A 12168-nucleotide genomic window follows, 5' to 3' on the forward strand; every position below is an offset into this window, starting at 1 on the left:
GTCCGCAGTGCGTGCCGGCGCTGAGGTCCCGCAGCTGCGAGCCGCGAGAAAGGGAACCCGGAGAAAAACCTATTTTGAGACTTTAAGCTCCAGCGAAAGGAGCTCGGTGCGTAACACAGGGTGCGCCAAAGGAACAAGGGCAAGGCTTGAACCCACGTGGAGAGATCCACAAGGGGAGAGTAACACGGTTCCTAGGGGAATCCAGGAGCTGGGGTACGAAGCTGGGGGGGGGGCGGGCTTCTCCCCGAATACCCTTTTGGATTTTGCTCCGTGTAAATATATTGCCTATTACGCTGTAATAGAAGCATTCTGGATGGACGCACACTCAGGTTCTCTCGTGGTCTCCAGACTCCATTGTTCCCGTTGATTTCAGCACCGGTGGGCTGGGCCCCATCCTCGCCCTCGAGCCGTCCCAGTCTGGTGGGGCTGGATGTGAAATGACTGGAGTGTCAAGTGTTGAAATGGAGAGAAGGGAGGGAACACGGACGGCAGAGCATGTAACCGGTGGTGCCTGGGAAGTGGAGGATAGACCCTGGGGAGCTGGCACAATAGCGCAGTCCCAAGGGAAAGAGTTGACTCGTGGAAGGAGGGAGGACAACTCCGCCTGGCCAAGGAAACAGCCTAAAGAAGGGCGTGGGTCAGGATGGCACTGTTGGGGGGAAATGTATCCTGTGGCAAGATAAAAGAGCCACGAATGTTCTCATGAAACCGCAACCAAGACAAGGCCCGCAGAAAGTGAGCTGGACAGTTAGAAAAGGGAGAGAAACAGGGAGGAGCTCCCCAGCCACCAAAGGGAGCTTTTCAAGGCCAGTGCGAATCCTGTGTGGTGCTCCAAGGACAAAGGTGCTTCAAGGGCAAAGTACGACCCTGCCTGAAAAAGTGTCAGCGTTACACCCCTTAGCACCCCTTACCGGACTCTTACTCGCCCTCCCCACCATGTTGCGATGGTTACAAAATTCCTGAGCCCACCTGGGCGACGCCCATCTGGGCAACAGGACCTGTCCCAAATAAGGAAAGGCATCTGGCCTGTCCCACTCCCACCCTAGAGAAGGAAGGTATATGTGCCCCGACCAATTGGTAAACGAAATTTTCACCTCGGACCAGTCCTTTGTTTTTCTGCTATAAAAACTGATCAATAGCACATGTTCCTGCTCGGCTCTCCCATACTAGGAAGTCGGCCCGCTGTTCTGGCAGCAACCCTTCCCTCTAATAAATTGTCTTCTTTACATTCTGCCTCGTGTCTGGAAATTCTTTTCCAACCCGCGTTCAGACCACGACACTCTGGACTGGGGAGCTGGGAGGTCTCTGCTAGGAGGGCTGGGGGCAGGAACTGGGCTTGCGGACTGAGGGGTTCTCTGAAGCTGGTAATCTTTGGAGGCGAAGGAAGGGGGAGGGGGCTCCAGGGGTGCAGGAGTTTCTCTGACTGGGGCAATGTTTGAACATGTTAATATGGCAAGGAGCCACCAGGGAGAACAGAAGTGGATCCTGTGGATGGAGGAAGGGAAACAAGGATCTGCCCCAGACCAGGGAGAGGCATCTGGTGGAAAGGAGGCCAGGCACACAGGGACAGGAGGCCAGAGGCTGTTGATCAGGCCAGCTCCTGATCTCAACTGGCTTACGCTTCGTGAGGCCATAGAGGCTGCAGAGACGCAAAAGGGAGGCTGGAGTTCTCACCAGGGCGGAAAGGACATGTCTGCCATCCTGCACTGTGGGAGGCAGGGCCTCTTCAAGCCAGGGGTGTCGGTGTGACTTTCTTACATATTCCCCAATTTCTCAGCTCTATTTCAGGAGACAAACGCTTTCAAGTCTATTTTCCTGAAATGTTAACTTGGAAGTCATTTCTTTGCTGACCTGGCTTTTGTGTTTAGTATTAGGCCACTCATTCTGCACTTTTTTCTCCACTATCATTTTGCTCTGAAGTTCCATTAACCCAGTGCTTTTTACTGGGGGGAAGGAGATACTCTTATTTCACAGGTGTGTGGCTTAGGTTACAGTGTCATAGGATAAACATGGGGCATCTTCCTGGAGGATAATTTTTACACCAAGATTTTCAGGAAAAGTATCTATGTTAAGATAAAAATGATACATTAGAGTATAGGTAAGCCTTTAAAATATTTGAGCTTTTAGAGATAGCTTGGACTGGTGTCCTCTCCCCTCCAGGATAACCAGTACCGCATAGCCACCCCCTTGGCAGACAGTCTAAGATGCCTCCCTTCGGTTCATCCTCCCTGAGAGTTCTACTTCGGAACATCATCTATCTTCTTTTCATCTTCCCTGCCCAACTCAGTTTATGTCTTAGGACCAATCTTTGAACAGGTCACTGTCTCCCTACCTCCAATCCTTCCCATTCCAGTCTATTCCTGACACAGATGCTATTACTTTACAGAAATGTGAATCTAGTTATATCACTCTTTAAAACATTAAACAACCCACCACCACTTACAATTCCTGCCTATTGCTCTACTTGAGTTCCACGCTTGTTCAATGTCCCAGCAGTGCTCACCGCTTCCAAAACCCCTTGGTTACAGTCCTTCCTCTCATCCTTCGAGGACTTTACACCCCCTTCCTCTGCCTGGAATGCCCTTTCCAAATGCCTCATGCACTAACCTGGAGACTCTTCCTTTAAGATTCAGTTCTAGCATTCTCTAATTTTTTTTCTGGAAAGTTACCCCAATTTCTCCCCCACCCATGTGTTTCTGTGTTTGTCATGAAGATACTTGTGCATACCTGCCCAGGAGATTATAAGCCCTGAGGAGGGGGCAGTGCCTGTGGTTATTACTCAACTACTGACATATTTGTTGAGGTTGAAATATACTCCAAGTCCCTTCTGGGAGCCAGAAAACTGAAATATATAGCTCAGTGTTTCATCAGGTCAAAACCTAAGTTATCACAGTTTATCAATGAACAGCAATAAAACTCTGAAACTCTCCAACTCAAATGCATGTGAGAAATTCTACAACTTCATCAATGTATCAGATTTTAAGAACTCATTCCTATTTAATCTAGCCTAGGATACAGGAGAAAAGTGACAGAATTTTAGTTTTATTTTCTGCGTGTCAACATGCTTATTAATACAGACTTTAGTCTGATAAAATCTGACCCCAGCATGTTAATTGTTTCCATTTGGAATTGGCTAAATCAGAGAAAAACTTAGTTTCAAATATATAGTATCAAAAATAAATATACACTTAATGTGGTCTTATCTGTTTATGATACCAAAAGGTTTTCTTCTCCCAAAATAAAAGTTCTAAGATAAATTCCAGATTCCTCTGAATGAAAACAAAAACAAAAAACCACCTTCTAAAACAGTGAGCTTACAAACAATACAGCGCACTGCTAGGCACACTTAGTGTAACAGGAAAGTATGTTCGCTGAGAAGGAAATTTGAAACATGACTGTAAAACTTTATGAAAAATTATAACAAGGCCTTTACTTCATTTACTTTTAGCTAGTTCATAAATACCAGAAGAGAAACTGGACGGTTTGTGAGGAAACTTATAAAAATTTTTCCATAAAGCAAACTTAGAAATCCTTCCCTTTTGGCTCCGTTTTCCAATCCTCCTTCACTGTGTTGAAGAGAGATCGAGTTTTTCCAGGTTTTTGCTTAGGTGGGTGGTTTCCAGACTGACTGGACTCTCCAGGTAGGTGGTTCCCGCACAGCGCTTTCCGGTCACTGGATCTATGACTTGTCCAACTTTGAAAATTATCTCAGCCAGTTCATGCTTCACGTGCTTTGTTTTCGGGACAGGTAGAGCTTTGAGAAGCACAATATCTCCAACGGTGCACTGCTGGAGAGCATCGTGGGCAAAGTAGGTTTTTCGCTTATTAAAATACTGTTGAGAGAAGGAGGAAACAAATCAGTAGTTCCCATCCATGACCTGGCAATGCAGTACAAAATCTGAAAAAGGAATGTGCAGAAAACAAGCTGGAACTTGGGGGGAAAAATAGATAACATACTTATGGAGACTTCCAATGCAAAAATTAGCTGCTTAATTTCTGGAAAACGGCAATGACTTTTCTAGAACTGATCTTGTCTGGAGCTCTCCTGCTTATTTCCTGCAGTACCCTTGCTCTATCAATTATCATCCTCTTCTACAATATTTAAACTCTTCCTTCCCAGTAGAGCCTTCTCTCCAGCCTAAAAACACACTATCTCACCACTAGCTGTGTGATTTGGGACAAGTCACTTAACTACTCCAAGCTCAGGTTTTTTTCCCCCACCATAAAATGAGGCTCCAATGCCTGCGCCTCTAAAGTTATCAAGAGAATGAAACATTATAATGTTCATAAAGCACTTAGCTTCATGCCTCACTCAAAGTATTACAAACAAGCCACAGATGAGAACTAGCATCACCTATTCCTCAAGACAACCCTGCCACAGCATGTAGTCCCATTTAACAGATGAGAAAAACAAGCTCAAGGAGGTGAAGTAATGTGCACGGCTAGTAACCAACAGCCAGTACTCAAACTAAGGCCCTCTGATTCTAAGGCCAATGATCATGCCATCACTCTTCAACTTGCTCCTGTGGTCTTGTTTTTGTTTTTGCTTTGGGATCAAGCCATTTCATTGAGAGGCTTTGAGGGAGAGTCGAAGGGCTAGGAGGACAATGAGATCCAACGTCCTTCTCCCGGCTGGGATCTCCCCAGCATCACGAGACCCTGAAAAGGCTCCTGTGTTTTTGATCCTAGATAACAAACAGCATTTGTGCCCACCAGTGTGCGCAACCTTGAATGCAGAAACAGCCTTGGCACTTCCCCCTCCCTCCCTTGCGCATCTACCAAATCAAGGACGCTGTCCCTTCTTTCCTGAAATCTCTTTCCACTCCATCCTCACTGCTCCCAGGACTGTTCAGTTCTTTACTATTTCCATCCTAGACATCTGCAATAACCTCCTTACCCATTTCCTTACCTCCACTCCTCATCACTGTCTCTGTCTCCTCTGCTTATAGGATGAAATCCAAAACACAACATAAAAGACCCTTCATACTCCAGCTCCAATCCTTCTCACGTTCATTCAACAACAGCATCTACTTAATGCCAAGCTCTGGGCTCAACATTGCCGAACCACTTGCTGCTCCAGTTAGAATGTCATGCCCTTTCATGTGTAAGGAATTAATAAACAGAAACCTCAATTAAACAGAGTCAGGAGACCAGAAGGGGAAGCTCTCACACCCTGTGATGATAGCAGAGCTCAACAGGAAGAAAGACATGCTCTTCTTTCCCGGCAACAACTCAGCCAGTCAAGAGTCATGGACTCTTTGTTTACCATCCCCTCCCAACTTCCTTTCCCCTCTGTAAAAGCACTCTCCTCCCCGGTCACCGCACCACTTTTGTGGGAGACTCGCATGTGGCTCACCATGTTGCAGACCCTGAATTGCAATTCTCTGCTGATCCCGAATAAACCCATTTTTGCTGCCGAAATAACTAGCAGTCTATTTGTTTTAGGTAAATACATGGCTAAAAGAACTTCCACAAACTATTCATCATGGAATGACTCCCCCAACTCCTCCTGCCCCCCAACTGGTTCTCTGGATAAAATCCTTTTGAAGCTTCAGCTCATATGTCTTATATAATCAAGAATGCTCTCCTCAGCAACCTGGGAAGGAAGAATGAGGAGTCTTCTGCTCCCACAGTACGTTGCACATAGAATGACTACAGCAGTTAACAGACTGAATTGAAATCAACTCTATGTGTCTCTAAAGTGTGAGTGTGAACCATTTGTTACACCCACAGACCAGCACAATGTCTGGTGTGCAGCAGATGCTCAATGCACCTTTACTGACAGAGGAGTGTTTTTCTGCTCAGAACCCAGAACATGTTGGTGATTTATCAATGCCACCTGAAAATAGAGATGTTCCTTACCTTTAATAAATAGGGATCCAGAACAAGTCTGGTCACTCTCACTTTAGCAGTTTTTTGCATTGCTGTCCCAATCACCTTCCCCACGACCCATTTGGCATGGACAGATGAACGAGCTATTGACATTGTGTGTCTTTGGTCACCTGTAAACAAATTCCAAAGTTAAATATTCTGATGGTTGTGACTCACCAAATGAATTTTGTCACTAGAACTGCCCCAGTTCAGAAACAGCTTTTGTTGGCCCTCTGGAATCACCGCTTTAGAGTTGCTTAAACATTTCATTATTTCCTTAACTACTCAACTTCCCATCTTTATACTGTTTACAAAGCTGTAATTTTAACCTCTCTAAGCCTCAGTTTCCCCCTCTGCAAAATGGGAATAACAACAGGGCTTACTCACAGGAGTGGTTTGAAGATTTAACCTGTAAGGTGCCCGACAGCGCTAATAAACACTGGCCTTTACTGGCGTCCCTACTGCTTTCCATCCCGCTGGGCTGCCTCTCCCCAGACGCTCACAGCCTGGCTACTTGGGGCACGAAAGGCCGACGCGGCGAGGCCGTGGTGTCCTCTCCACCGGAGACCTTGACTTGGCATTGCTTTCGAGATCAATTAATAGTGAGTCCATGCCGCCCAGCCTGAGGAAGGTTGGGGATGATTGATCCCTTCGCCCCTAAAACCCCGAGGTCGGGTGACTCGACTCGACTCGCCTGGAGGGCTCCCACGACGCGGTGCTTCGGTCTCCAAAATCCACCCCACTTCTACTGCGAAGCGCGGCGTCGGTCACCCACAGAGTCCACTGTTCCGGCGCACGCCCTGCGGAGCGCCGACCGGAGCGTGATGGCGTCACGTCGCTCGCAGGTCGCTCCACCCCGGACCGCCCTCTCATTGGCCGCGAGTCCCCTCAGTCCTGGGCGGGGTTAAAGTCAGGGCTCCGCCCACTCCCCCTTAAAAGGAGCCGCGGGCTGCGGCTTAACTGGAGACCTTGACCTCTGCTTTCCATACCTGCACGGCGGCTGGAGCGCTGGGATTCGGCCTTTCCTTTATCCGTTCCACTTAGTTTCCCTCTTTTTCTGTTGAGCTCCCAGGCATTGGACAAGGCCTTCCAAATCAAAGGAACTTAATTCATTCATCAAACGTTGAAACATTGGACGCTGCCAAATGGTGAGACTGAAATGTTTAAGCGTTTCCACCCCCAGCAGTTGTATTTAAGATAAAGTTCGGGAGATTTTTATGTCTAGTATGACTTTAGGTGTTAATTTTCAATATCTGTGAGATGGAGAGAAGTCTGGTGTGGGTACATATACATGTGGGCTGCTGCTGACGCCTTCTCAGTTAGAAGGAAGGCTGGGAACGTATTAGGCTCTTGTTAGGGAATTGCTAGACTAGGAGGGAGCTAATGGAGGGTTAAAAAAAAAAAGTGGTGTCATTAGATTGAAGTGTGCATTCAGATAAAGAATTAAGGCCAAGGGCACGCTTAGTAAGTGAATTTAAAAGGAGAGATGGTGGTGGGGAGAGTGTGAGATGTTTGAAATTTCAGAAATGGGAGCTAATTTTCAATGAAAGTGGTAATAACTTTATATGCATTATTTCATATGAACAAAAACTTTTCTGGGATATCATATTTCCCTCTAGCTATGAACTTAAATTCCTTTCTTTTACAAGCAAACTTACAACTTCTCTTGTTAATAAAACCAATGACATACCCAGAGTGATTTTTTTTTAAGATTTATTATTTATTTATTTATTTTTGGCTGTGTCGGGGCTTAGTTGCGTGCGGCACGCTGGATCTTCACTGAGGCATGCGGGATCTTCCATTGCAGCGCGGGCATCTCTCTAGTTGTGGTGTGTGGGTTTTCTCCTCTCTAGTTGTGGCACGCAGGCTCCAGTGCACACAGGCTCTGTAGTTTCAGGTATGTGGGCTGTAGTTGAGGTGCGCGAGCTCAGTAGTTGTGGTGTGTGGGCTTAGTTGCCCCATGGCATGTGGGATCTTAGTTCCCTGACCAGGTATTGAACTTGTGTCCCCTGCATTGTAAGGTGGACTCTTTACCACTGGACCACAAGGGAAGTCCCCCCAGAATGATTTTTTAAAATGCAAATCAAATCATTTCACACCATCGAAGGTAGAAAAAACATCTGCTGATTTTTTCCAACCCTCATTGGGAGGAAAACTTTCCCTCTACTAACAGGTTTGAGTGTCGATGGTGGGGCTGTGAATGAAGTGATAATAGATTACCAGGGGAAAAGACAAGGTTTATTTACACATGCATGCAGGAGCAGATGAAGAGACTCCTGGACAACTAGAAATAGGAGATTATATACCAACTTAATAGGGGGAAGGAAGGAGGGAGAAAGGGCCTCTGGGAAAACAAGTGGACTTTTAGGAAAGGCAAATGGGCTTTTATGAGAACAATGGAAAGTATAACAGTTTGTGATAATGTTTGTTTGTACAATTTCTCATCCTGGTGCCAGTGGTTTGTTGGTCTCCTTCCTAGCTGGAATCTCCCCTGAGAGGGGATTTACGGCAGCTTCACTCTTAGAAAGCTCTGCCTTTAGGGACTTCCCTGGTGGTCCGGTGGGTAAGACTCCTTGCTCCCAGTGCAGAGGGCCCGGGTTCGATCCCTGGTCAGGGAACTAGATCCCACTTTCTTCAACTAAGGAGTCCACATGCCTCAACTAAGACCCGGCCCAGCCAAAATAAATAAATATTAAAAAAATATATATTAAAAGAATAGCTATTGTCTTAAAAAAAAGAAAGCTCTGCCTTTAGTCAGGTAAGGGACACTCTGAAAAGGCTTTTTTTCTGCATCTGCTGTATCTTCAATGTCCTCAGTTTAAGGGAATCTTTATACCATTTTGGGGGATCCGATTGAGTCCTATCACCCCTTAGTGTCCTGTCTGCTGTGGTAAAAACACCTTGATTTGCCTTTGTGAATTCCTGTGTCTGTAGCTTCAATGGGTCTGCCAATCAAGGTCCTCCATCTTTGTTTAGCACGAGGCCCAAGCTGAACCAATCAAATTACCTTCCAGGAATATGAATCTTGAGTGCTCTGATCGGAAGATGGGAGGTGACTGGAGCTACTGCATCCTGGAGCTACTGCATCCTGAGGGAGGTGTCCTGAAGAGACTATACAACCAGAGTCAATGTCGGCTGCTTGCACCCACAAAAATTTAACCTATAAAGAAGTCGGCACTTAGAAAATGGAAAACAACATGCAATCATCCATGGTGTAAGACATGAATCAGATGCTTTTGGAAAGGAGTAAAACATCCCCACATTTGATAAGCTTCTTGGTCAGCCATCCAGTCCCCTAACCCATAACCCATATACACATTATTCATTCTCATATTCAATCTCCCTCTCTCTCTCCCTCCACCCCCTGCCCCCCAACCCATCCTTCTCATCCATTTCTCCTCACGGTCACTGCTATGGTATGAATGTTTGTGTCCTTCCAAAATTCTTATCTTGAATCCTAACCTCCACTGTGAAGGTATTAGGAGATGGGGCTTTGAGGAAGTGATTAGGCTTTGCCCTCATTAATGGGATTCAATCTCTTTTACAAAAGGACTCCAAGAAAACTCCCTTGCTCCCTTCCACCATGTGAGGCCACAGCAAAAAGGCACTGTCTATGAACCAGGAAGTGGGCCCTTACTAAACACAGATGTTTTGGCACCTTGATCTTGGATTTCCCAGCCTCCAGAACTGTAAGCAATTAATTTCTGTTTTTATAAGTCACACAGTCTATGGTATTTTGTATATACATATATAGAGATGGCATTTTGTATTTATATAATATATACACATATATATAATGTAAAAATATATATAGTATTTTGTGTATATATATATATATGACATTTCCTTATTCATTCATCAGACGCTACTAAGGTTATTTCCATATCTTGGCTTTTGTGAATAATGCTACAATAAACATAGGAATGCAGATATCTTTAGTATATCCTTTTATACCCAATTTGTTGATTTTTTTTTTAAATCATGACAGGATTGTCAAATGTTTTTTTCTGCATCCATTGAGAGGATCATATGATTTTTATCTTTCATTCTATTAATGTGGTATATAACATTGATTGATTTGTGTATGTTGAGCCATTCTTGCATCCCAGGGATAAATTTCACTTGATCATGTTTTTTGATCCTTTTAATGTGTTGTCGAATTTTTTAAATTGAAGTATAGTTGATTTACAATGTCTGTTAGTTTCTGGTGTACAGCAACGTGATTCAGATTCTTTTTCACATTCTTTTAAATTATAGGTTATTACAAGATATTGAGTAGAGTTCCCTGTGCTATACAGTAGGTCCTTGTTGATTACCTATTTTATATATACTAGTGTGTATATGTTAATCCCAAAGTGCCAATTTATCCCTCCTCTCCCTCTTTCCCCTTTAGCAACTGTAGGTTTGTTTTCTATGTCTGTGAGTCTGTTTCTGTTTTGTAAATAAGTTCATTTGTATCATTTTTTTAGGTTCCACATATAAGTGATATCATATGGCATTTGTCTTTCTCTGTCTAACTTACTTCACTTAGTATGTTAATCTCTGGGTCCATCCATGTTGCTGCAATGGCAATATTTCATTCTTTTTATGGCTGAGTAGTATTCTATTGTGTATATATATATATATATATATATATATATATATATATATCACATCTTCTTTACCGATTCATCTGTCCATGGACACTTGCCTTTTCATTTTGCTGATGGTTTCCTATGCTGTGCAAAAGCTTTTAAGTTTGATTCTGTCCCATAGTTTATTTTTGCTTTCATTTCGCTTACCTGAAGAGACAGATCCAAAAAATTATCTCTAAGACCTATGTCAAAGAGTGTTCTGCCTATATTTCCTTCTAGGTGTTTTATGGTTTCAGGTCTTACATTTAGGTCTTTAATAATTTCCAGTTTATTTGTTTTCATGGTGTGAGAAAATGATCTACTTTTATTCTTTTATAGGTGGCTGTCCAGTTTTCCCAGCACCACTTCTTGAATAAACCATCTTTTCTCCATTGTATATTCTTGCCACATTTGTCATAGATTAATTGACCATAACCGTGCGGGTTTATTTCTGGGCTCTCTATTCTGTTCAATTTGTCAGTATGTCTGTTTATGTGCCAGGACCATACTGTTTCATACTGTAGCTTTGTAGCCTAGAGTCAGAGAGACTGATATCTCTGGGTTTGTTCTTTTTTCTCAAGATTGCTTTGGCTATTCAGGGTCTTTTGGGTTCCCTACAAATTTTAGAATTATTTGTTGTAGTTCTGTGAAAAATGTCATGGGTATTTTGACAAGAATTGCATTAAATCTGTAGATTGCTTTGGGTAGTATGGACATTTTATTTATTTATTTATTAACATCTTTATTGGAGTATAATTGCTTTACAATGGTGTACTAGTTTCTGCTTTATAACAAAGTGAATCAGCTATACATATACATATATCCCCATATCTCTTCCCTCTTGCGACTCCCTCCCACCCACCCTCCCTATCCCACCCCTCTAGGTGGACACAAAGCACTGAGCCGATCTCCCTGTGCTATGTGGCTGCTTCCCACTAGCTATCTATTTTACATTTGGTAGTGTATATATGTACATGCCACTCTCTCACTTTCTCCCAGCTTACCCTTCCCCCTCCCGGTGTCCTCAAGTCCATAATCTAGTAGGTCTGCATCTTTATTCCTGTCCTGCCCCTAGGTTCTTCATGATTTTTTTTTTTTTTTTAGATTCCATATATATGTGTTAGCATACAGTATCTGTTTTTCTCTTTCTGACTTACTTCACTCTGTATGACTCTAGGTCCATCCACCTCACTACAAATAACTCAATTTTGTTTCTTTTTATGGCTAATATTCCATTGTATATATGTGCCACATCTTCTTTATCCATTCATCTGTCAATGGACACTTAGGTTGCTTCCATGTCCTGGCTATTGTAAATAGAGCTGCAATGAACATTGTGGTACATATGGTTTTCTCAGGGTATATGCCCAGTAGTGGGATTGCTGGGTCATATGGTAGTTCTATTTTTAGTTTTTTAAGGAACCTCCATACTGTTCTCCATAGTAGCTGTATCAATTTACATTCCCACTAACAGTGCAAGAGAGTTCCCTTTTCTCCACACCCTCTCCAGCATTTATTGTTTGTAGAGTTTTTGATGATGGCCATTCTGACTGGTGTGAGATGATATCTCATTGTAGTTTTGATTTGCATTTCTCTAATGATTAATGATGTTGAGCATTCTTTCATGTGTTTGTTGGCAATCTGTATATCTTCTTTGGAGAAATGTCTGTTTCTGCCCATTTCT

The 12168-nt window shown here is 43.6% G+C and overlaps 1 protein-coding gene and 1 long non-coding RNA gene across 3 annotated transcripts; one reads left to right on the plus strand and one right to left on the minus strand.

The window, feature by feature from the left end:
- Positions 1-3026: 3026 nt before the first annotated feature.
- Positions 3027-6692, minus strand: MRPS17 (mitochondrial ribosomal protein S17). Of its 2 annotated transcripts, none has more exons than XM_027126275.1 (3): positions 6566-6692; positions 5863-6002; positions 3027-3833 (listed from the first exon to the last, which is right to left on the minus strand). In XM_027126275.1, the coding sequence occupies exons 2-3, from the start codon at positions 5983-5985 to the stop codon at positions 3564-3566; spliced, it is 393 nt and encodes a 130-aa protein (XP_026982076.1). In that variant the 5' UTR covers positions 5986-6002; positions 6566-6692; the 3' UTR covers positions 3027-3563. The 2 variants fall into 2 exon arrangements, with proteins under 2 accessions (XP_026982076.1, XP_026982075.1); XM_027126274.1 differs by lacking the exon at positions 6566-6692 and adding an exon at positions 6259-6559.
- A 178-nt stretch (positions 6693-6870) lies between these two features.
- Positions 6871-9543, plus strand: LOC113630634 (uncharacterized). Its single transcript, XR_003437050.1, has 3 exons — positions 6871-7019; positions 8886-9085; positions 9422-9543. It is a non-coding gene; the product is annotated as an uncharacterized LOC113630634 (long non-coding RNA).
- Positions 9544-12168: the final 2625 nt, after the last annotated feature.

The sequence above is a fragment of the Aethalodelphis obliquidens genome, unplaced genomic scaffold (genome assembly GCF_003676395.1).
Source record: "Aethalodelphis obliquidens isolate GAN/ISIS:26980383/991018 unplaced genomic scaffold, ASM367639v1 scaffold30, whole genome shotgun sequence".
Lineage (NCBI taxonomy): Eukaryota > Metazoa > Chordata > Mammalia > Artiodactyla > Delphinidae > Aethalodelphis > Aethalodelphis obliquidens.